Genomic DNA, 27,060 nt, shown 5'->3' with positions numbered 1-27,060 from the left:
TAAGTCACAGAAATAAAAGGCACAGCATGAGGGGACCAGTCAATGGTACTGTAGTAGCATTGTATGATGACAGACTGTCAGCAGACGGTAGCTACACTTGCAGTGAGCACAGCCTAACTTATAGAATTGTTCAATCGCTATGTTGTACACCTGAAACTAATGTAACACTGCATGTCGATTATATTCAAATAAAAAAATGTATAAAACAAAACTGAACTTAAATAAGATGCTGAATTGCCACCTAACTTCTGGTGAGTAAATTCATCATGCAGAATTATCTTGACAGTATGAAAAAGACAATATGAAAAATCAACCACTTTATGAGATAAATACTATATTTATAGCATTTTACTGATGGATCAATTATACCTCTTGTTTTTTGAGTTACAGTATCTCCTGTGGTACTATATCTTTAAATGTTTAATTTACATCTACAGTGAAATAGGTATGAAAAGATACTATAGCATACAAAAAATGGTGAAACTAAGATGCTTTGGTGCTCTTGGAATAATGGGTAATGATCCAGAGCAGGGGTCAGCAAGTTTTTCTCTAAAGGGCCAGACAGTAAATATTTTAGACTTTGCTGGCCATCTGATCTCTGCCACACTTACCTAACACTGCCAAGTGGTACAAAAGCAGTCTAAGACAATATGAAAACAAATGAGTGTGGTTGTGCTCCACAGCAACATTATTTACAAAATCATACAGTGAGCGATTTGGCAGCTCGCTACAGTTTGCTGACCTCTTAACAATCAGACTTGTTCTGTATATTTTCTCTTCCTATCCGGTACAAAGTTTTAAAACAGCCACACTATCAACAATAGCCAAAGTATGGAAAGAGCCCAAATGTCCATCACCTGATGAATGGATAAAGATGTGGCACATAGATACAATGGAATAATACATGGTGATGAAAAAGAATGAAATCTTGCCATTTGCAACAATGTGGATGGAACTACAGTGTATTAAGCTAAGTCAGAGAAAGACAAGAACCATATGATTTCACTGATATGTGGAATTTAAGAAACAAAACAGATGAACATAGGGGAAGGGAAGCAAAAATAAGATAAAAACAGAGAGGGAGACAAACCATACGAGACTCTTAAATATATAGAACTAACTGAGGGTTGCTGGCAGGGTGGGGGGATGGGCTAAATGGGCAATGAGCATTCAGAAGGACACTTGAGGAGCACTGGTGTTATATGTGATGAATCACTAAATTCTATTCTGATACAATTATTACACTATATGTTAATTAACTTGGATTTTAATTAAAAATAATAATACTAATGTAAAAACATAAAACAGCCACACAGTTTAAACAAATCGCAAAATCCACATACATTTCCCCCAGGAATTCCAGGAGCACCAAATTCACCTTTAATACCACCTGACCCCTAAAATAAGGAAATGCTCATTAGGTTTTTTTTAAAGGTATATTAATTGCTAATGTCAAAGAGAATCTACCATTTCACAGATAAGTTGCTTCTCCTTGCACCAAAGTTTGTTCCCTTAGTTCCTTCCTCATATCATCTACAAGTCACTAAACTATAGTTTTGACAATAAATTATCAAAATGTTGGTAAGTAATAGATATCAAAGGGCTAATAAAAACTAAAACTAGACATTCTCTACACATACATATAACTCAATTTTGTCATTTCTTTTATGTTTATCGAAGGTTAGGAATGATTCTATTGCTTTTATTTTAACTAATACTTGGTGCTTTCAATTCAAATAAGTCATGAAATTTTAAATGTTTTATTTATTTATTTTTGAGAGAGAGAAAGCGGGAGAGAGCATGGGCACAGGAGGGGCAGACAAAGAGGGAGACAGAATCCCAAGCAGGCACAGAGCCTGACATGGTGCTCAAACTCATGAATCATGAGATCATGACCCAAGCCGAAATTAAGAGTCAGCTGCTTGACTGACTGAGAGACCCCTCCACCTAGGTCAGGAAACTTTAGACTCTAAGGTACCCACATATGTTTCATTAATGTGTCTGATCTTCCATTATATCCTCTGGGGAAAATCTCACAGCTGGGTCAATCCAATTGTTAGCTTCCCTGCTCTTCAATCTAAACTGGAAAAAACAGTCTCAATGAAGCTGATATGTTACCTATATCTGCCTTAATGGCTCTACCACAAATCCAGTCTAATAAATTATCTTTGAAATGGTGAAAATAATATAAACTTTTTGAATGAGATTTTTCTATCACTAATGTGTGGTAGAAATTAAGAAATATATCAGAATTGTATGAATATATAATGTCATTATTATACTGATATAGTATGTTAATTTCAGATTTTAGGCACACATGCAAATTTTAACTCAAGTTTCTAGAGATTAGAGGAGATTATATCACGTTGGGTAAAACATATAAAAATGGATACAAAAATTGATACAAAATAAATCAAATATACTCAATATTAGATTAGAAAGGATAAAGAAATATTTTTTATTTCTTATATCAACACAGACAGAAAGTCAAAAATCAATATTAAATCCTATCTCAGAGAGGCTGCTACTAAGTAATTTCTTTCTATCAAAAATTATGAACAAATTTTGAGACCTATTTTTTATTGGTGTGGTTTGGCTATAGAATGAGCATATGAATAATGTCAGATTTTAAAAAATATACATTTTTTCATATTAGAAAGGAATCAAAACCAAAGTTTCTGACTCTAGATCAAGTAAGTTAACTTATACCATTTTAAATTATTTTAATACTCTCTAGTAGTATGTCAGCAAAGTAATCATTTAATAAAGTCTATACTTTTTGGGAAATTAACTGACTATGTGGAAAATAATAATACAAAAATAAACTGTAAAATTATTCCTCAAATAGAACTCATATCATTCTCCCCCTTAGGTTCAGGGACATTGAAATTAGGCTGCTATTTTATAAAATTCTGAGGGAATTTCAACTTTGATGTGGGTGAAGGTATTAGCCAGGGTCTTAAAGAACTGAGAAAGTAATGTGGTTGCTAAGTAAACAGGTTGCAAATTACATTTGCTAAGAAAAAGGAAATTAAAAAATTCAGGACATTATAATAATCAAGTTTGAATAAAAGAAAAGTATTGTTATTTCAAATAATGTCATCCAGAGTTTACTCTTAGACAGATGATATGATTTGATTAGGTGCCCTAATATAGAATACTGATCACATCTAAGTGTTCAAATACAAGCAGCAGTTGAATTTTAATCTTACTCTATGAGAGAGGGTCATTATTTTTATGAAAAGAAAAAACAAAGCAGTAAATCATATTAACAAAGCATGGATGAGAACATAGGCAAGTAAAGATAAACACTAAATTAAGCCCAAACAGGTATTTTTCCCAAATATTTCTGATTCTTCATTACTAATTGGCAATATGAAGCTAAAACTAATCAGGTCACTAACTTTTGTTTTTTAAAAGAAAAAGTGTAGTAGAACAATAGTGAATAATGTAACTGTGCTTTATGATTTTGCGTATCTAGTTCTTCCTCTGCAAATTGACTCTGTGTGCTTGGCAAAGTGCCCTAGGCAACTGGGACATTGAATTTATAGGCTCTAGAAACAACTGAGTTGATGATTTAGACTTTCAGGTATGATGTTCATTCATTCATTCAACTCCTACTATGTGCTGTTCTATGTATGTTGCTCACAAAACTTCTGTTCTAGTAGAGGAAATAAATAGAAAGATAATGTTAACAAGTCAGGTGACACTAAAAATGCTAAGAAAGAAGAGAGGTAGAATGAAGGAATGCTTTTTATATAAAGATATCAGAATAGCCTTTTTTATTTTAAAGTGATTTCTGAGCAAGAACCTAAATGGTGTGAAGCGGAGAGCCAGGAGGCTCTCTGAAGAAATCCCAGGTATATGTAACCTGAAATAAAGACCCTGGAGCAGGAGTGAATGGGGAGATGGTAGGAAGCAATACAGGTAGTAGAGAGTAGGAGAGGGAGAGCTCTACACACTATGCAAAGCCTTGTAGTCAAGGCAAGAGCTTCAGTGCTGATTCACCTTGCGGGAGAGAGGAAGCCACGGGTGGATTTTGACACAGGTAGGAAAGAATTTACCGACATGATTATTAATTGTGAATGTTGGGAACAGAAGACACAAATTTGAATGAAATACTTAAATCATTAAGTGATCTTTTTAAGAAGTGAATTATCAATAAATTATTAATATTTACAAGTAGCCTACAATAGCTATTCAAGGTTTTTACATACTAAAATATTTCATCAATTGCAAATTCCAAGGAATTATTTTACAAATGAATATTATTTTGTTTTTGATTAAGTCACATAAGAAACTGAACTCAAAGGATTATCTCCATCTTTCCTTCAATATATGAACACTATACTGTGAATAGGAAAGCAGAAAAAACATATGTTTTTTCAGTACCTAATACGTGCCAGTTTCTGGCACTCAGTATTTTATATACGTTTTATTCTATTCCTTCTTTACAATAAAGTATTGACTAGGTATTATTAAGGATCATTTTCAAAGTTAGTAAGAGGTAGACAGGATTGAATCGCAGTGGTTCAGGTTCCAAAGAGGTAAGCCTTCTAATATACTGTCCTAAATATCCTTTGTCAGTCTTAAAGCCAAAAGGAAATCCTTGAGAACATCCAGTTCTCTTAGCAACACTGCACTTCTGATCATTTCACAAAATTAACTATTCAACATGCCTTAGAGAAAAATGACTTTCAATCTTCAAGCTATGCAAGCATTATTTTGTGCATCTACTCTAATAATGAAAATTATATACCAGACTTAAACACGGAGGAAAGTCATCTTTATTTATTGCATATTAAATTTGCAGGATCACACAGTACAATAAGAACAGGAACAGATGCATCATCAACTCCTTAAAATGAAACAATACATCTATGTTTATTACAAGTGCCAAGAAAGTGGAACACATTCATGGCCACAGTCATCTGAAGTCATAATTACTCAGCAACTACTATGCTGGTTTAATCAAATGCTGGTGCTTGTACTGAAAAAATAAAGGAAGTGTACCAATCAATTATTTGTCTTGTTTTGTAGATCATCAATTTATTTTACCCCAGCTATTTTTACCTGGCTACTAAAATCACCTGCAATTATGAGTTCTATGTAGTCTAACCAATGTTAGTATTTTAAAAACATACATTAAGTGGAAAGGTACATAACACATTGTAACCCTAAGATACATTTCTGTATATTTTATATATTTGGAATAAAATAAATTGGCTGGTTATCATTTTTACTAATTCCTTCCTAGTTCTTTTCTATTGGTTTTCTTTCCTACAGAGGGAGGAAAGGCTCCTTGAACAAATCAACACTAAATTGTAAACTCAGTGAGAGTAAGCCTATGCTTTCTCACTATTGCTATAGCTCAAGACCTTAGTATACTTTTTGTTATAATAATAGGAACTCAATAAATAGTTGCTGATAAATTAGTGAATAAAAGAAAAATAAATATTTACATGTTAAAGGAGACATCTACTTATGATTAAAGAGTATGGAGGAAAGAATGAGTCTTTAAAAGATATACGCTCTAACAAGAGAGACTTAGCACTTAATCTTTTTTAAAAATATTTTAAGGTGATTTAATGATTTTCATAATATTTACTTAATGTTTTATAAAAGGGGCCGGGATATTGTTAAAGTATTTTTTCCCTTCTAAAACTGGCATGTGAAATTTCTTCCTATACCAGTAATCTTAAATTCATAGAATTGGTAAGTCAAAAAAAAGGGAAGTCAAGTTAAAAAATGGTCATGTGCATCACATCACAATCACCAACAAGTAAGCCATATATGCATTTTCAAAGTACTTTGTGTCGACCTTACAATGTAGGTAGAAATGATAGATGATACACCCTCCTTTACAGATGAGGGAAATGAAGCATGAAGAGACTGGGTGTCTTGGCCAAGCTCACACTGCTAACCTGAGAAGAGCTAGGATTAATCCAGATCTCTCTATTCTATGAGTCCTCTTACTTATGTTAGCCTGGGCACATCATTCTACCCATGCATGGTTTTCTCAGTTGCAAAATGAGGATAAAAATATTGGGTTGCCATTCTTTATGAAGTTATAAGGATTAATATATGTATTAAAAGTGAAAGTACCATGATCGAAGAACACAAAGAATACTGAAGAGCTTTTAAAATATAGAGCAACTTTCAGAATGCAAACTGATTAAGAGAAGGACACTGGATTTGACAGGTCTAGGGGTTCAGCTCCCAGCTTGCTCATGTGCCCTTGGGCAACAATTTAACCTCCATAAACTTCAGTTTTGCCTTTTATAAAACAGTAATACCAACACTTAACATGAAAGATCAAAAATGTAAAATACCTAAATCACTCCTTCTCAGTGTCTGGCACATAGTAAGTACTCAATAAATACGAGCTATTGCTATAATGATTTCTAAGTTCAGTTTGACTGAAGTAGTCCTTAGAACTAGATATTGCTTAATAGCATTAGGCAAAGTCATCCCAAGTAATTTGATTTAAAGGGAAAAAATAGATGCTCTGTCCTTCTTCAAAATTCTCTCTTGAACAGCTGCTAAGGTCCCTAAAGTTCCCAAGCAAGCCACAATGGGCAGAACTTATTTTGGCAGTCAGATGCCCACGATTATCTTTGTTGAAGCTTGCTCTGCAAGTCTGAAGGATCAGTTGTTACTCAGACATCAGTCTCCTACCTTTTAAAATAAAGAGCTCACTTAGATTATGTTGTTAATTAAGAACCATGGATTTCCAAGTTAAGGTATGAATAGAATTTAAATGTTTCACATTGGAAAGAAAACAAAAACATAATCAACTTCTAAGCTTAGCAAAAATTAATTTATTTAGTTAACTAACAAAAGATATGATATTACAAAGTAGAAAATAGAACACTTCAGTTTTGACATGCAGGGAGAAGGGAAAGGCAAATCTCTAAACATGGAATACTGCCTAGAATTAGTTCAACAAAGATGAACTATTTAAGACAAGGGTATGAAGCTAAAGAAGAATCCTCAGTGAGAAACCCTCAGCAGACAAGACAAACAAGTCACAAGAAAAGTAAATTATAATCAATCCCTGATAAACATAGATGCAAGTATTCTCAACAAAATAGTAGCAAAATGAACTCAACAATAAGTGAAAGCATTATACACCAGGATCAGAATATTCCATGCAAAAGCAACAAAAATGCATCCTTTCCAAGTGCATATGGAACACTTTACAAGACAGATCAAATGTTAGGTCACAAAAACAAATCTTAAGAAATTCAAGAAATTGACATAATTTCAAGCATCTCTTGCAACCACAATAGTGTGAAACTAGAAATTAATTAAATGAAAAAAAATTAAAAATTCATAAATATGTAGATATTAAACAACATGCTACTGAGTAATGAATGGATCAAAGAAAAAACATCAAGGGGCGCCTGCTTGGCCCAGTCTGTTAAGCATCCAACTTTGGCTCAGGTCATGATCTCATGGTTCGTGAGTTCAAGCCCCATGTTGGGCTCTGTGCTGACTGCTAGCTCAGAGCCTAGAGCCTGCTTCAGATTCTGTGTCTCTTTCTTTCTCTGCCCCTCCCCTGTTCACACTCCATCTCTCTCTGTCTCTCAAAAAATAAATAAATGTAAAAAAAATCAAAAGAGAAATAAAAAATATCTTGAGACAGGTGAAAATGTAAATATGGCATACCAAAATTTGTGAGATACGGCAAAAGCAATTCCAAGAGGAAGTTCATTGTGATAAATCCCCACCACAAGTAATACAAAAAGTCTCAAATAAGCAACCTAACTTTACACCCCAAGGAACTAGGAAAAAAAAAATCAAAGCCCAAAGTTAGTAGGAAGAAGGAAATAAAAAAGAATACAGCAGAAATAAATGAAATAGAGACTAAGATGATAATAGAGACCAATAAAACTAAGAGCTGGTTCTTTGAAAGAAAAACAAAATTGACAACCCTTAAGTATACTCACCAAAAAAAAAGAGAATCAATCAAATAAATAATAAAATCAGAAATGAAAAAGAAGTTAAAACTGACACCACAGAAATATGAGGGATCATAAGACTACTATGAAGAGCGATACATCAGCATATTGGACAATCTAGAAGAAATGTATAAATTCCTAGAAACATACATCCTACCAAGACTGAAACATGATAAATAAAAAATGAGCAGACTGATTACTAATAGGAAGACTGAATCATTAATCAAAATCTCCCAATAAACAAACCTGCAGGACCAGAGACCTTCATTGGTGAATTCTACTGAACATTCAAAGAAGAATTGGTACCACTCTCTCTCAAACTCTTACAAAACATAGAATAAGAGAGAACTCTTTCAAACCTGTTTTATGAGGACAGCATTACCATACCAAAACTAGACAAATATACCACAAATAAATAAAATTACAAGCTAATATCCCTGATGAACATAGATGTAAAATTCTCACAAAATATTAGCAAGCTGAATTCAACAATATATTAAAAATATCATACACCATGATCAAGTGAGATTTATTCCAGGCATGCAAGGATGGTTCAACACCCATAAATTAGTCAATATGATACATTCTATTAACAAAGTTCAAGATAAAAATTGTATGATAATCTCAATAGATGCAGAAAAAGTGTTTCACAAAATTCAACATCCATATATTATAAAAATTCTTAAGAAAGTGAGTATAGAAGAAAAGTAACTCAACATAATAATGGCCATATATGACAAGCCCACAACTAACAACCTACTCAATCGTGAAAAGCTGAAAACTCTTCCTTTAAGGTCAGAAACAAGACAAGGATGCCCAATCCTGCTACTACTATTCAATGTAGCATTGGAAGTCCTAGCCAAAACAGTTGGGCAAGAAAAGGCATCCAAATTGAAAAGAAATAAGTGAAACTGTCACAATTTACAAATGACATGATTATATATATAGAAAACCCTAAAGACTCTGTCAAAAGACTGTTAGAACTAATTAACAAACTCAGTGAAGTTGTAGAGTACAAAATCAAGACACAAAAATCTGTGGTGTTTCTATACCCTAGTGAACTATCAGAGGGAGAAATTTAAAAAAATCTTAATTATAATTGCATCAAAAAGAAGAAAATACCTAGGAATAAATTTAACCAAGGAAGTAAAAGACATATATATTGAAAACTATAGGACAGTAATAAAAGAAATGGAAGAAGACACAAATGGAAAGATATTCTATGCTCATGGATTAGAAGAATCAATATTGTTCAAATATCTACACTACTCAAAGCAATCTACAGTACAGTGCAATCCCTATCAAAAATGGTATTTTTCAGGGCATTCAGTCAGCTCAGTCAGTTAAGCATCTGACTTTGACTCAGGTCATGATTTCACAGACTGTGAGTTCAAGCCCCATGTCAGGCTCTATTCTGACAGCTCAGGGCCTGGAGCCTACTTCAGATTCTGTGTGTGTGTGTGTGTGTGTGTGTGTGTGTGTGTGTGTGTGAGTGTGTGTCTGCCCCTCCCCTGCTCATGCTCTTTCTCTGTGTGTGTGTGTCTGCCCCTCCCCTACTCATGCTCTTTCTCTCTCTCTCAAAATACAAAAACAAAAATGACATTTTTCAAGGAATGGAAGAAACATTCTAAAACTTGTACAGAACCACAAACAAACAAAAAACTCCCCAAAAACCCAATAGCCAAAACAGTCTTGAAAAAGAAGAACAAAGCTGGAGGAGTCATGCTCCCTGATTTCAAATTATATCACAAAGCTTTAAAAATTAAAATAGTATAATACTGGCAACATAACAGACACATAGATCAATGGAACAAACAGAGAAGCAAGAAATAAATCCATATATAAATTTATGATGAAGGAGCCAAGAATGAAGAAATAACAATGAAGAAATGAGAGTCTCTCCAATAAATGGTGTTGGGAAAACTGGACCGCCACATGCAAAAGAATAAAATTTGATCACTATCTTACACCATATTACACAATTAACTCAAAATAGATTAAAGACCTGACTATAAGATCTGAAGCCATAAAACTCCTAGAAGAAAACATTGGCACTAAGCTCCTTGACATAGGTCATGGTGACCATTTTTAACTCAGAAAGCAAAAGCAGAAATAATTAATGGGGACTATATCATACTAAAAAGCTTCTGCACAGCATAGGAATCCATCAAAATATGAAAAGATATCCCATTGAATGGAAAAGTATGTGTAAATCATATATCTCACAAGGGGCTAATATCCAAAATATACAAACAATTCAAAAACTCAATAGCAAAAAACAATAATAATAATACAATTAAAAATGAACAGAAGACCTGAATAGACATTTTTCCAAAGAAGATATAAAGATGGCTGAGTGGTACATGAAAAGATGCTCAAGATCATCAATTATCAAGGAAATGCAAATCAAAACCACAATGAGGTAACACCTCACATCTGTGAGAATGGCTATTATTAAAAGCTCAAACAATAACAAGTGTTCATAAGGATGTGGAGAGAGAGAAAAAGCTTCATGCACTGCTAGTGGGAATGTATGCTATATAGCTATTATGGGAAACAATATGGACGGTCTTCAAAAAATTAAAAATATATGACTTTATCTGAAGAAAATAAAAAACATTAACTGAAAAAGATAGATATACCTCCACATTCACAGAAGCATTATCTACAGTAACCAAATGTTGAAACAATCTAAATGTCCATCAATGAATGAATGGATAAAGATGCGATAGACACACACACACAAACACACACACACACACCACTGGAATATTATTCAACCATAAAAAGAATAAAATCTTGTCATTGTGACAACATGGATGGACCTCAAAGGCATTAGTAGTAAATGAAATAAGCCAGACAGTTGAAGACTAATATTGTATGATCTCTCATATGTGGAGGAAAGTAAAGAGAAGGAAGGGAAGGGGAGGGGAGGGGAGGGAAGGGAAGGGAAAGGAAGGAAAATAAACTCACAGATACAGAGAATAGATTGGTGATTGCCAGAGCTGGGGGGATGGGGGCAGCTGGAGAAATGGGCAAAGAAGATATAATTTTATTAATAAAAATAAATGAATGAACAATAGGAAGCTAAAAAAGAATCTTCCGTTGGGGCCCATCAACACACAAGTAAATTAAGAGCTCATCAAATATTCAGTGAATGGTCTGCTAGAGAAAGTTAGAGCACAACTAAAATATAAATGTTCTTGCGTCACAATTTTGCTTATAGTTTATAGACACAAAGATTTGGGTGTCTATATCTTAAAATTTTAGTTCCAATAGGAACTCAAAAGCAGACTTGGATGCTGATATAGTTTTCCTTATTTCAGTTATCATCATTTAAATATAGTCCTTAATAGCCTTTAACAGAAACATGCATTTGTATGGGACACAGAGATATGAGATAGACACATTTTAAGTCACTTTTGAAACAATTCACCTTCATTCTGACAGTGTTTTGTGGTATCTTACCGGTTCTCCTTTATCCCCTTTCTGGCCAGGTGAGCCTGGAGTTCTTGGAAAACCCGCTTCTCCCTGAGCAAAAATGAATTTCTGTTATCAAACATTCTGTCACATTGAGCCGAAGACTAATCATTTATAAATATGAAGGTGACACTAGTAGGATTTTTGTGTATGTGTGGAAGAGTACTGTTTCCTTCAACTGTGAATTTCCAGAACTGAAGCCTATTCCTGGCACATGCTAAGTACTCAAAATCTGTCTGTAGTATAGGTGGGTCCTCCCCTTACCTTTCTAATAATTCTAATTCACAGCCTGAAAAGCCTGTGAACTGAGAACTAGTTAGAAAAAAAAATCCAGGAAATCCTTTCTGCAATTCCCCTCTCATCACCCGCCCTGGCAACTGAATGACTTATGCTTTTGATTCAACTAGGACTAAAGGTCAAGACACATTCTGTACACTGGAGCCACATCCGAGGGCCTTGGCTCACTTTGTGCAGTGGCTCTCAGTGGGCATAGATTAAAACTAGCAAACCTTGTTTGGAATGCACTGGCACCGGTCTTGAAGTTCCTGCTTTGCTGGTAGATAGGCAGACAGTTTACTGGCGTGAGCAGGTAACAGTGATGATGCAGTACTTCCAAAGCCATCCTGATCTGGACACTGAAATCCAGAAAAATGATTAGGGTTATTTCCCAACATTCTAACGTCCCAAGTACTCGGGACGACTGGAGTTGCCTGCAAGAACCACCTTTTAAGCAGCCAAAAGTTGACACTGGAGTATGAAGTTGATAATGGCCTTGCTCTTTCACTAGGCCCCCAATGTGTTTTATTACACTGACAACATATTAGCAATGCACTAACCTGTTGTTTTGGTGAGGAATTCTTTTTCTAAATATTTATTTTTGAGAGAAATAGACGGGGCATGAGCAGGAGAAGGACAGAGAGAGAGAAAGAGAGAGACACAGAATCAGAAGCAGGCCCCAGACTCCAAGCTGTCAGCACAGCGCCTGATGCGTGGCTCAAACCCACAGACTGCAAGATCATGACCTGAGCCGAAATCAGATGCTTAACCAACTGAGCCACCCAGGTGCGCCTTTTGTGAGGAATTCTAAACCTATTATAAATGACTTTATGATAAGTACAGAAATATCAAATATTTACAATAACCGCATTATTACCATAGAATATTTATACATTATATCTGTACACATTTTTATGGAACAAAATTTAAAATAAAGCAAGCAACTTGAATTTTTAGAACATCATCTACTCCAATAAGATGATTGTTAAGGCATAAGGAGCTTTGTAGCTTTGGTAGGCAGCCATTGGTACCATGAAGACCCCGAGAGCCTGGTGGCTAACTGAGGCTGGTGCTTCAAGTGGGCCACTGAGCTGCGCAGGCCTAGAGGAGGCAACAAGAGCCAAAGTGACTGGGGTGGTACCCAGGAAGACTCACTGTGCCCTGTCAGTAGCTTGGACAAACAAGTGCCTACCTGATAGCAGCGTGCAAGAGATAGATGGGATTCTAGTGGAGAAGCACTACTGGAACATTGCCGTGGGTCCCTTCAAACAGATTCCCATGACCCTCTTCATTATGTACATGGCAGGCAGTACTACCTCCATCTTCCCTGCTACGGTGGTGCGATGATGGTTCAGGGGCCTATTCCGATATTTATGGACATTTCAGCTACTTTAAAGATGCTAGAAAGTTCAAGCCATAAGTTTCTGCAGGATTTGGGGTATTCATGGAAACCTCATGGGTTTGGCATGGACTATTTATAAGTGCCAGTCAATGGGACTATTGCCCACACATGCATCAGATTGGCTAGCCTTCACTGAGCCCCCGGGGAGGATGGGGTTCAGGAGTGGAGGATTGCTTCCATGAACCTGAGAAAGAAGTACCTGGTGCCTACGTACTGAGATCTCAGGTACAAACCTTTTTATGCCCAGTGGCTCCTCCTCTGCATACTAACTCTTAACATCATCATTCATGCTGGAAAGAACCCAAAGCTCTCTATTCCCTATGGTGAGGAGGCAAATCCCAGAAAGACAAGTATGTATCACTACAAACACAAAGAAACTATACCACGACCCTTGACTAAAAATAATGTGGAAAACTGGATTTATGGTCACAGTCCAGAGCAATACAACAAATAAAACTATAACTCTAACGAAACAAAGAATGCCTGCTGCTAAATCAAGAACCATGGCAGCAGCTCCTTTCAATAAATTAAATGGTTGAGAACAATGCTTAAAAAAAAGTTGCACAAGTGTCCCTTAAATCTATCTTCCTTAATATTTCACTTCTATTTAACATAAACTGGGACATAAGAATTCTGTTGGAGACACGTTGGAAGATGTGAGAAACTAATGCTATATTCAGATTACACATGATGAAAAGAAAAAGAAAACAGACAAAAAGAGCACGTAAAAAAAAAAAAAAGAAAAGAAATTCTTTTGACACTCCAAGATGGTATGCATCTAATTAGAGTGTTTCTTATTCTAGTTCATTGTCCTTTCAAGTTATTAAGAGGTCTCCACTGTAACAGACAAGTGGCAAATTTTATACTTTTTCAGTGGGTTCAGAACATGTGGGATAACATGAAGTGAAACTTAGTTACAAAGCAATGAGCTTTTTTTTCTCTCTCAAAAATAAATCCAGATGGGAAGATAAATGTATCCTTTCCTGTCAAATCATTTACCAGGCTCCTCACCAGAGTTTGTAACTGTGAATGTGTAATTTTATGCACTTGTAATTTCATAACTCTGAATTTCCAATTTAGGGGGAAGGGTTCACACATTACTTTGCATACTACCAATTATATATGCTTGGAAAAATAGTGTCAGGATACAAAAGTAAAAGATTGTCAGTGGTTATTTACTGTGGTGAAACCACGGCTGATACTTACCTCCTTTTTTGAATTTGGCTATATTTTCCAAGTTTTTGACGATAAACACACAAAATTATTTTGAAAACAATGGATAGCACCCCAGTGTCTATGAAAACAATAAAAGCTGTAAGAAAAATAGCACCCAGCAACACTGGGATTAGGTGCCCATGTCATCCACTAGTTCCACCACATTTACTCTCTCCAGCTTTAATAATTAGCTCTTTTGTTATCTTGATCAGTTTCCAAGTCCACAAGTTTAAAGTCACATTAGAATGAAACACGATTATCACCAGAATAGTCCATTTATCTCATATGATTTGATATGATTTTCCAGGCAGGTCCTGCTTTACTGGTTCCCACTCAGATGACCATAAACCAATTCAAGTTCGTAATTTTGCTCTGGAAAACTGACTTTACTACATTAAATTGGGGATTTAAATGACTTGAACAGTATGTCTCGGGCTTCACTATAAAACTGTCCACACTCTTCAAGAGTGCCTAAAGGGAACATAAAAATGTACAAGTAAGGACCCTTCCCTTTGTAAAACTTCTGGTTTTGATCTGACACATATTTAGTTAATTGGCCCTACAGATTTTAATCACATTTCTCATTTATTTTCAACAAATGTTGCTAATTTCCTCCTTCTGCCTGTCTGTAGTCATGAAAGTTGACAGAAGTAGAAAATCTAATTAATAGAAGCAAAGAAGTATATTTACAAATTATCTTGAATAAATTTTACCCTTGAAATATGCTATAAACTATTAATAACAAAAAACATGTCTGACTTGAAATTCTAGGATAAAATTAAATTTTTAAGCAAGCACATTAAAACTTTCTGAATTCAATATATTTTTCCAAAAAAAAGTTGGTGTTGGGGCTATAACTGATGCACTTCAATGGCTTTTATGTAATTATTTATCTTGCAAACTATACATTCCAATTTGTAATATGTAGCATGTTTCTATTTTCTGTTTACTCATTAACAGAACGGTGATGTCCTTTCAAATAATTATCATCAAGAAAATAAGCAGGTTTTTGTTATTTTTTCCCCCTACGGTTGAAGAAGACTTCCTACCTTATTTTCCACAATTTAACTCCTAAATAATATTTTTAAGATGTGATGAATTTTTCCCATGATTTGTGAGGATACGCCATTGTTTTTATAATTAAACCACTCCACTAAATCTATCACCTATATGTCCTTAAACAGTTTTCTCATAATTTGTATTGAAAATATCTATGATGTGATGACACAGAGTAAAAACTACTGGTCAAGAACACAATTTTATTTATTTATTTATTTATTTATTATATTTATTTATTTTGAGAGAGAGTGAGAGAAAGAAAGAGAGCAGGTAGGGGCAGAGAGAGAATCCCATGCAGGCTCCATGCTGTCAGTGCAGAGCCCAACATGGGGCTTGATCTCACAACCCACCATGAGATCATGACCTGAGCTGAAATCAAGAGTTGGATACTTAACTGAATGAACCACTCAGGTACCCCAAGAATTCAGTATTTTGATACATCAAAACATTGGGATGCTCCTTTCCAATCAGGAAAAACTATTACTTTAAAAGCTCTTATATCCTAAAAAAATAATTAATTTAAAAAATAAACTATTAGAGAATTAACACCTTCAAAATTTACATATTCGGCTCCAGGAAGTCTAGGTATTTCAAATCTGTAGATTGGCATTATAAATTATCTTTTTAGACATTCATAGAAAGACATTTGGCTAGCTTTCATTTTACTTGGAATGAGAGCCATAAACTGGGTTTGGAGATACGTTTTATAAAACCAAGTTACATAAGCAAAACAAGTACTTTTGAAAGATAGTTATGCTTTAAATCAGCCACATGATTGTTCTACTATTTACAATGAGAGACAGAAGTTAAAAAGAGTTTTGAATTACTAAGCTATTTATAAAATTTTCATATAATTTTGGATGTAAGTATAGAAGTGCTGGGGGCGCCTGGTGGCTCAGTCAATTTAGCTTCTGACTTTGGCTCAGGTCATGATCTCACAGTCTGTGGGTCTGAGCCCCACGTTGGGCTCTGTGCTGACAGCTCAGAGCCTGGATCCTGCTTCAGATTCTGTGTCTCCCTCTCTCTCTGTCCCTCCCCTGCTCACTCTCTGTCTCTGTCTCTCAAAATAAAATAAAGACAAAAAAACTTTTTTTTAAAAAGAAGTTCTGGAAAGTCTAAGATACAAAGAAAAATGTTTTGACTTTTTACTTTTACTTTTCATATGTTTTTTCTGTCAGACTTTTTAACATTAATCCATCTTAAACACTTTTTGTCCCATCTACCTGCTTTAATAGTTGATAAGTCAACAACTCAGCAAATAGTGTTTTTGCTATCTTCTAGATACAAAGCTCTAGGAATAGAAAAGCACAGCATGAGGGGTGCTTGGGTGGTTCAGTTGATTAAGGGTCCAACTTTGGCTCAAGTCATGATCTCATGGTTCATGAGTTTGAGCCCCACTTCAGCTGACAGTTGTTTCAAATTCTGTTTCTCCCTCTCTCTCAGCCTCTCCCTCATTTGCACTACGTCTCTCTCTCTGTCAAAAATCAACATTTAAAAAATTGAAAAAAATAAAAGAGGAGCATAAAAGTGTAACTCCCCTCAGTGAGTTTAAAGTGTAACTGAACAGATGAAACTGTATATAATGATGTAAGATAGTGCACCTGATCATTATAATGAGAGATACAGAAAGTGCTGAATTCAGTATTTTTTTTGAAATGGAATATTGGTGCAAGAAACTAACATTTGTACAGTTATGTCGGGAATATTAAGAATGAGAGACTGAGTAACTGAGTTTATAATCTGTTGCCAACAGGGAGAGACCAAAGGCTTGGAGAAAGAGATGAATAGCAGGCAGCAAATGGGCCTTATTCATGTCTGTCATAGCCTTGTTCTTCAGCACAATGTACAGAAGATCAATGGTTTTGAATAAAAAATGTTTACTGAGAGAAAATAAATCCATATACAAAGCAATGATTCAGAGACTTATTCTGGTTACGCTTGAAATAAAAAGGCCTAGAGACTGGAAAGGCAACTGACATGACAATGCAACAATCCAGGCATGAGATAAAAGTGGACCATGTCAGTAACAGGGAAAAGATAGACGAAAAATTTATCACAAAGAAAACTATCCAGGATGGATGACAAACTGGAAGAAGAAAACGAGTAATAATAACTTAGGATGACAGATTTAAAATTCCTGCAACTGAAAAATGATGATGTTACCATTAGAACATAGTTTAAGGAGAAAGTCATAAATTCTTTTATTTATGTCAAATCCAAAGTGTGGACATGCCATTCCCAAGGTTCAAGCCAAAACATGGGGATTCACACTGTAAAAACAAACTATGTGAGAGCACTACCAGGGGTATCTTACATGGAGCAAATTACTCACCTGGCTTCAACAGAAGATACTCAGTGCTGCTCTAAGTCTACACTCTACAGACTACGTAACTGGCATTCTACAGTCTTTGCATGCCATGAAAACTAACATACCTTAGTATCCGATATTTCACAGCATGTTTCTTGGGCTATGAAGTTTGAGTTACAGTAGATTTTAAGTTGGTGAAGTTCAATCTATTAAAAAAGTCGTAATAAGACACATCATTAGTTTTCTTGAAAATCACATTTAGGCACTTAAGAACTATGGTGATTTAACTGGAAAAATAAAAGAAGAACATACAAATAAATTATTAGTAGATATTTTTAATGTTTTTATTTAATTTAGGATTCATAATTTTATGGACCATTAGAGAAAGAGGCATGAATTCAATTACTGAGATAGATCTCTATATAAAAGAAATCAGATAATGAAGGCAACTGCAAATCTTTGCTAGTAGTTTCATATGAAAAAGAAGTATTTAATTAAAAGAGAGATATTGTTATTCATTACAATAAAGTATGCTCACAAAATTAGAACTATTTCAAAGTAAAAAATTCTGGAGAAAAAGTAAAGTCAAAGGCATGAACACATGGAAAAGGCTTTCTCAGTAGCTCTAGATCTCTTATTTGAGGCACTGAAACAGATGCTCACTTCCCAATAAGAAAAAAAAGAGGGGAGGGATTTGGTTTTCATCTATTTTTCATGCATTCTAATATCTATGCGATAATCCTAAGCAATATGCACATTTTTTACAAAAATCAATTCCTTCTATTGGCTTATCATATTCATGTTTTTTGGCATTGGACATGAAATATAAAATAGTAAAACCTTGGTTTGTGAGCATAATTCATTCAGGAACCATGCTTGTAACCCAAAGCACTTGTACATCAAAGCAAATTTCAAGAACCATTGGTTCAGGTGTGATCATATGGCATTCATTGTCATGTATTACTCATATTGCAAGACATTGATCATTTACCAAGTTAATTGTATTAGAAATGTTTGCTCATCTTGTGGAACAAGTTACTCTCAACCCAAAGTTTTACAGTTCAACAAAAAGTACAATCATGCCTTTAAATGCAAGATCAAGCAACCACGTAATGTAAATAATAAAGGCTATTGACAGAATTTCAACATGATAGATGTGTAAATGGGCCTTTTAAAATAAATTTGTGGTTGCAGATTTAGTAGTTTAATTAAAATAAACCCTACAATGATTTGACATATTTAACACACGTTAAAAATGACCTCTCCCTTGGCCATTCTCCTCCTGCCTGCCCTTCTCTCTCTCTCTTCACCTCTTCCTCTGTCTCCCAAAATTCCAGAACTAGATTATACATTATTTTGATACCAGTAAATACTTGCTATAGAGATATTCAACTGTTATATAACAATAATTAGTCTTACCATAAGGAAAAGTAGATGTCTTCTGTTATTTTGAAACTCTACCCAACACCAAAAAAGCAAAGAGGGAGAAAGAAGACTGTAACTATTACTCTACACTGAGATGAATAAAATCAATTCAGCTCATGAAACGTGTTAAGAACTCCAGATATCTTGTGAATTCATGAGCAGCCTAAGATTTTCAGCCAGTGCAAAATTCTGAGATAAAATAAAACTTAATGATTCTTTTTGGTAACTTTTTGCAAGGTATTGAAGTTAACTTTTGTTTATAAAGTTTAAATACACTATCTTACATAGTGAAACACCACATAATAACATACCCATTTAGTAGAAGAATGGGGATTCCAATTAATTTTATTCCTAACTAAAACTAATTTATCATCATTGTTACCAAAATAACCAATAAATATTAAAACTCAGTTATATACCATCTACTGTACTAGGGCCTTTATATGAATTATTTCACCTAACTGAAGACAGATGATCAATTTTTGACAGATTAGAAACTAATCAAGTACCATGGCATTGAAACTATATTCCTAGTTTAATGATGCTTTTTTTTTATTCATTAGTTACTTGAGAATCCTTCACTGACATAGTACTTTACAAGGACAGTGTTCAGGGCTAAGTCTATACTGGTCCTTGTCACACAGAATTTGTTTTAAAAAATCTTTATATCAGTTTTGTCACCTACCTCTTTCTCACAGAAGCAAATGAACAGTATACATAAAATAAAACCCAATTATTATAATTTTCTTCAATAACAGATATCCTGAATAAATAAAACACTTTCACATTATAATAGATCTTAAGAATAATAGAGCCTGTATGGAGATGATAAAAAATTAGTTCACTTAAGCTTTTTGTAGGACCAAGAATCTTTTTTTAAGTGTTTATTCATTGAGAAAAAGAGAGAAAAAATGTGAATGGGGGAGGGGCAGAGAGAGTGGGGCAGAGAGAGAGAATCCCAAGTAGGATCTGCGATGGTAGCACAGAAGTGGATGCACGCCTCCATCCCATGAACTGTGAAATCATGACCTGAGCCTAAATGAAGAGTTGGAGACTTAACTTACTGAGCCACCGAGGTGCCCCAGGACGAAGAATCTTTATAGAATAAAATATGTATTTTGTTCGTTTGTAACTCAAACACTATCTCATAAAAAAGCTGCAGTTTAATATGTCTTTAATATTTTTTATTTTTGTCTTTTTTAATTTATTTAAAAATTGTAAGTTCCAGTGTATTTAACATAAAGTATTACATTAGTTTCAGGTGTACAGTATAGTGATTCAATAATTCTGTACATTATTCAGTGCTCATCATGATAAATGTACTCAATTCCCTTTCCCTATTTACCTACTCACCCATCCCCCACCCATCTCCCCCTCTGGTAACCATCAATTTCTTCTTTATAGTTAAGAATCTGTTTTTCGGTTTGTCTCTTAATTTCTTTATTTGTTTTGTTTCTTAAGTTCTACATATGAGTGAAGTCATATGGTATTTGTCTTCCTCTGACTTATTTCACTCAGCATTTATACTCTCTAGGTCCATCCATGCAGAGCAAATGCCAAGATTTCATTCTTTTTTATGGCTGATTAATATATGTATATATATAATATTTCTATTCTTAGTTTTTTAAGAACCTCCATACTGTTTTCCACAGTGGCCGCATGAGTTTACATTTCCACCAACAGTGTACAAGGGTTCCTTTTTCTTGGCATCCTCACCAACGCATGTTGTTTTTTCTGTTTTTGATTTTAGCAATTCTGACAAAGTGTGACGTCATATCTCCTTGTGGTTTTGATTTGCATGTCCCTGATAATGAGTGATGTTGAGCACCTTTTCATGTGTCTGTTGGCCATCTGTTTGTCTTCTTTGGAGAAATGTCTGTTCATGTCTTCTGCCCATTTAATTGGATTATTTGTTTTTTGTGTGCTGAACTGTATAAATTCCTTGCATGCTTTGGAAACTCATTCTTTACCAGATATGTCATTTGCAAAAGTCATCTCCCATTCACTAGGATGTCTTCTAGTTTTGCTGATGGTTTCCTGTGCTGTACAGAAGCTTTTTATTTTGAAAAAGTCCAATAGTTTATTTTTGCTTTTGTTTCCCTTGCCTCAAGAAACATATCTAGAAAAATGTTGCTACAGATACCGTCAAATTACTGACTGCTTTCTTCTAGTATTTTTATTGCTTCAGGTCTCACATTTAGATCCTTACCCCATTTTGAGTTTATTTTTATGTATGATGTAAGAAAGTGGTGCAGTTTCATTCTTTTGCATGTGGCTGTCGAGTTTTCCAAACACCATTTGTTGAAGAGACTGTTTTTCTCCCATTGTATATTCTTGCCTCCTTTGCTGAAAATTAATTGACCATATAATTGTGAGTTTATTTCTGGGCTCTCTATTCTGTTCTATTGATCTATGTGTGTATCTTTGTGCCAGTACTATAGTGTTTTGATTAATTCAGTTTTGTGGTGTATCTTGAAATCTGGAATTGTGATACCTCCAGTTTTGTTTTTCTTTTTCAAGATTAGTTGGCTATTCAGGGACTTTTGTGCTTCCGTATAAACTTTAGGATTATTTGTTCTAGTTCTGTGAAAAATGCTGTTGGTATTTTGGTAGGGATTGCATTAAATTTGTAGATTGCTTTGGGCAGTATGGAGATTTTAACAGTATTTATTCTCCCAATCCACAAACATGGAACATCATTCCATTAGTTTGTGTCATCTTCAAGCTCTTTCATTAATGTCTTGTAGTTTTCAGAGTTCGTGTCTTTCATCTTCTTGGTTAAGTTTATTCCTAGGAATTTTATTATTTTTGGTACAATTGTAAATGGGATTGTACTCTTAATTACTTTGTCTGCTACTTCATTATTAGTGTATTGAAATGCAATGGATTTCTATGTATTGATTTTGTATCCTGTAACCATACTGAATTCATTTATCAGTTCTAGTAGATTTTTGGTGGAGTCTTTACAGATTTCTATATATTATCATGTCATCTGCAAATAGTGAAAGTTTTACTTCTTCCTTACCAATTTGCATGCCTTTTCTTCCTTTTTTTACCTGACTCCTGTGGCTAGGACTTCTAGTACCATGTTGATAAAATTGGTGGGAGTCAATAACTTTGTCTTGTTCCTGAGAAGAAAAGCTCTCCGTTTTTCACCATTAAGTATGATGTTTGCTGTGGGTTTGTAATACATGGCCTTTATTATTTTGAGGTATGTTCCCACTAAACCTACTTTCTTGAGGGTTTTTATCATGAATGGATGTTGTACTTTGTCAAATGCTTTTTCTGCATCTACTAAAATAATCATATGCTTTTTATCCTTTCTCTTGTTGATATGATGCATCACACTGATTGATTTGCAAATACTGAACCACTCGCATCCAGAAATAAATCCAACTTGATTGCAGTATATAATTTTTTTAAATGTATTGTTGGATTCAGTTTGCTAATATTTTGTTGAGGATTTTTCCATCTATGTTCATCAGAGATATTGGCCTGTAGTTCTCTTTTTTTATAGTGTCTTTATATGCTTTTGGTTTTAGGGTAATGCTGCCCTCATGGAATGAACTTAGAAGCTTGCTTTCTTCTACTTCTTGCAATAGTCTGAGAAAAGTTGGCAGTAACTCTTCTTTAAATGCTCAGTAAAATTCATTCGTGAAACAGTCTGGTTCCAGACTTTTGTTAGTTATTGGATTACTGGTTCAATTTTATTGTTGGTAACTGATCTGTTAAAATTTTCTATTCATAATTCAGTTTAGGAAGGTTATATGTTTCTAGGAATTTATCAATTTTTCTAAGTTGTCCAATTTGTTGACATCTAATTTTTCATATTTTCTCACAATAATTTGTATTTCTGTGGTGTCAGTTTTATTTCTCCCTTTTCATTTCTGATCTTGAGTGTTCTCTCTCTTTCTTGCTCTTTCTTTTTATGAATTTAGCTAAATGTTGGTTTATCAATTTTGTTGATCTTTTCAAAGAACCAGCTCCTGGTTTCATTGATCTATTCTATTGTTTTTTAGTTTCTATTTGGTGTATTTCTGCTCTAATATTATTTTCTTCCATCTGGTTTGAGGTTTTGTTTGTTCTTCTTATAGCTGTTTTATACATAAGGTTATGTTGCTTATTTGACATTTTTCTTGCATCTTGAGGTAGACTTGCATTGCTGTTAACTTCCCTCTTAGAATAGCTTCGCTGCATCCCAAAGATTTTGGACCACTGTTTTTCATTTTCATTTGTCTCCATGTATTTTTCATTTCCTCTTGACTTCTTGGTTGATTCATTTATTTTTAGTAGCATGTTATTAACCTCCATGTATTTGTTTTTTTTCCACAGTTTTCCCTTGTGAATGATTTCTAGTTTCATAGCATTGTGATTGGAAAATATGCATGGTATGACTTAATCTTTTTTAATTTGTTGAAACTTGTTTTGTGGCTTACTATGTGATCTCTTCTGGAGAATGTTCCATATGCACTTGAAAAGGTGTATTATACTGTTTTGGGATTAAACATTCTGAATATATCTGTCAGATTGATCAGGTCCAATGTATCACCCAAAACCCATGTTTCTTTGTTAATTTTCTGTTTAGATGACCTATCTATTAATGTTAGTGAGATGTTAAAGTCCCTTATTATTATTGTATTACTGTTGACTACTTTTATGATTGTGATTAGCTCCTTTATGTATTTGGAGTCTCTCATATTGGGTGCGTAAATATTTACAGTTATATCTTCTTGTTGGATTGTACCCTTCATGATTATATAGTGTTTTTCTTTGTCTTTTATTACAGTCTTTGTTTTAAAGTATATTTCCTCTGATAGAAATATTGCTATTTTTCTTTTCACTTCTGTTTGCATGATAAATGCTTTTCTGCCCCTTCCCACTTTCAATGTTCCTGTGTCTTTAGGCTTGAAATTAGTGTCTTGTAGGCAGCATAAAGATGGGTCTTGTTTTTTTATCTATTCCATGATCCTGTGTCTTTTTATTGGAGCATTTAGTCCATTTATATTCAAAGTAATTATGGATAGGTATGTACTTATTGCCATTTTGTTACTTATTTTGTGGTTGTTTTTATAGTTCTTCTTTGTTCCTTTCTTCTCTTGCTTTATTCTTTCTCAGTTTTCTGGCTTTCTTTAGTGATATACATGGATTCTATTCTCTTTATTTTTTGCACATATATTATTGGTTTTTTATTTGTGATTACTATCAGGCTTATATATAATACATTATGCTGATAGCAGTCTATATTAAGTTGATGGTCACTTAAATTTGAACCCATTCTTTACTCCTCTCCCACTCACATTTTACGTATTTGGTGTCATACTTTACATCCTTTTATTTGTGAAGCCCTTGATTGATTTTCATAGATATAATTGACTTGATTGCTCTTGTGTTTCCTACTTTTCTTACTCCTATTTGTGGTCTTTCTTTTCCACTTAAAGAGTCCCCTTTAACATTTCTTGCAGGACTGACATTGTGGTCATGAATTCCTTTAACTTTCGTTTGTTTGGGAAACTCTTTAACTCTCTATTCTGAATGATAGTCTTGCTGGATAGAATATTTTTGGCAGCGGGTGTTTTTCTTTTATTACTTTGAATATAACATGGCACTCCCTACTGAGATGCAAAGTTTCTACTGAAAATTAGCTGATAGCCTTATGAAGTTTCCCTTGTATATAACTGTTTTCTTTTCTCTTGCTGCTCTTAGAATTCTCTCTTTATCACTACTTTTTACTATTTTAATTATAATGTGTCTTGTTGTAGACCTCCTGGGGCTGATTTTGCTAGGGTCTCTGTGTTTCTTTGATCTGGATTTCTGTTTCCTTCCCCAGACTCAGGAAGTTTTTAGCTGATCCCTTCTCTCTTTCTTTTCCTTCTGGGACTCCTATCATGTAAATGCTATTACACTTGATGATGTCACTGAGTTCCCTAAGTATATATTTTTTTTCTCTCTCTCTCCTGTTCAACTTCATTGCTTTCCATTAATCTGTCCTCCAGGTCATTGATCTGCTCTTGTGCTTCCTCTAGTCTACAATGTACTCCATCTAGTGAATTTTTAATTTAGGTTATTGAGCTCTTGATCTCTGTTTTAGGTTTGGTTTGATTTTTAATGCTTTCTGGCTCTTTGTTAAGGTTCTCAATGAGGTCTTCCACCTTTTCTCAAACCCAGTGAGTATCTTTATCACCATTATTTTAAATTTTTTATCAGGCATATTACTTCTCTCCATTTCATTTAGATCTCTTACTGTCATTTTGTCCTATTCTTTCATTTGGGACATATTCCTCTGTCCCCTCATTTTGGGTATGGCTTTAATTTTAGCTTCAAATGAAGTAAGACATCACACTAATTACAAAACCACTGTAATACTATAATTTTTACATTACGTCTTTCTAGAGGACACACCTGATATTTTTCAGCTTCAGGTTCTGGGCTTAATTATTCTCTTGGATGATAAGTTAATAAGACAAGGACACAGCACTCAACCTTCAGAGGGTGAGCTCTGAACCCAGACCCTGGTCTTGAAACAAGTTGTTTTTCTCTCATTTCTACTTCCTCACAAAGGTTACGAATGTATCTCAGTGTGTTCTTAGTTCTTCCAGTTCTTCTTGAAGTAGAGCCCACTTTGCGCTCACTAGTCCTGTAAGAGATGCCAATCCTAAACTCCAGTCTCAAACTTAGGTACTTGCAGCAGGCACCACTCTCTACTACTATGACTAGAATTCCCTCAATTGACTCCTATCTACCTACAATCCATCTATTGCTGAAAGTTACAGCACTAATGTTCTAACTGATAGTCTCAGCCTCCACTTCCTCCCTTGCCTTTGGAGAGACCTTTCTGAAACGTCTGTCTATACTGCTGTATTACAATTAAAACTGTTATTATTGGCAGCCACCATTTACTGACATACACTTTGATCCTTCCATTAGCTTGAGGGTCTCTGAGAGCAAGAGAAGTTTTTTCTCCCCTCCCCCTGCCCATTCTCTTAGGGAAGGGTTGAGTGGAGTGTCTGGTCTTGAACAAATAAATGAATATACAGGGAACTAACTACCTAATGGGCACTACTGCACAAACTCTATACAATTATAAGTAAGTAACTCTACCAACAATATTTTTTAATTGAGAATACTGAGGCCCAGATAAATTAAAAGCTAACAAAATAAATTAGCAGATCATTAGAGTTAAGTAGAAGAGGTAGGATTTACAACCACAGCTCTCTGATCCTCAAACCAGCTCACTCTCCACAATGTCATGATGTCTTGTCTCCAGGATTCATTTTTCCTACTCTGCCCTATTTTGCTGATCATCACTGAGCTCCAGTTATGACATTCTCGGTGATTCATTCACTGTCCCTAAGAGAAAACACTTTAAAAATACTTTATCAACTCTATACACTATATATATTTTACTGAATATATATACATACATATATTAACTTTATCCATCTAACAATTATCTATCTATATTGATTCCTTCCACAGGGGCATTTAGAAAAAACAAATTACCCAAATATGTATTTGTACAAAATTGTACTTTTGAAACAAAATTGAACTATTAAGTGTTTTGTGTTAACAGTATTAGCAATTCCCATTGGTGACCTGCATTCAGATTTTTATGGGTTTACTCATCATTCAACCCATAAGAAAATGTGAAGTCATGAAATTTAGATATATCTCACTTTTTTAGGACTATAGGCCTTCTTTAGGGAAAAAAATCTATCAGTAGAACTCCCCTATGACCCAGCAATAGCACTGCTAGGGATTTACCCAAAGGATACAGAAGTGCTGATGCATAGGAGCACATGTTCATAGCGGCACTTTCTACAATAGCGAAATCATGGAAAGAGCCTAAATGTCCATCACCTGATGAACGGACCAAGAATATGTGGTATATATATATATATATATACATATATATATATATATATATATATATA

At 34.4% G+C, this 27,060-nt stretch overlaps 1 protein-coding gene and 1 pseudogene across 1 annotated transcript in view; one reads left to right on the top strand and one right to left on the bottom strand.

Moving 5' to 3' along the window:
* Window positions 1-27,060, bottom strand: part of COL19A1 (collagen type XIX alpha 1 chain) — a 309,028-nt gene that overhangs the window by 230,036 nt on the left and 51,932 nt on the right. Inside the window, exons 7-9 of the mRNA XM_029943181.1 lie at window positions 17,830-17,910; window positions 11,954-12,079; window positions 11,433-11,495 (exon numbers count right to left, since the gene is read on the bottom strand). Of these exons, the coding sequence (XP_029799041.1) occupies window positions 11,433-11,495; window positions 11,954-12,079; window positions 17,830-17,910 (270 nt within the window). The remainder of the gene's footprint in view (window positions 1-11,432; window positions 11,496-11,953; window positions 12,080-17,829; window positions 17,911-27,060) is intronic.
* On the top strand, window positions 12,095-13,304 carry LOC115296379 (annotated as a pseudogene).

The sequence above is a fragment of the Suricata suricatta genome, chromosome 7 (assembly GCF_006229205.1).
Source record: "Suricata suricatta isolate VVHF042 chromosome 7, meerkat_22Aug2017_6uvM2_HiC, whole genome shotgun sequence".
NCBI classification, from domain to species: Eukaryota; Metazoa; Chordata; class Mammalia; order Carnivora; family Herpestidae; genus Suricata; species Suricata suricatta.
The sequence above is the reverse complement of the archived record's forward strand: the minus strand, read 5'-3'. Positions and strand labels throughout refer to the sequence as shown.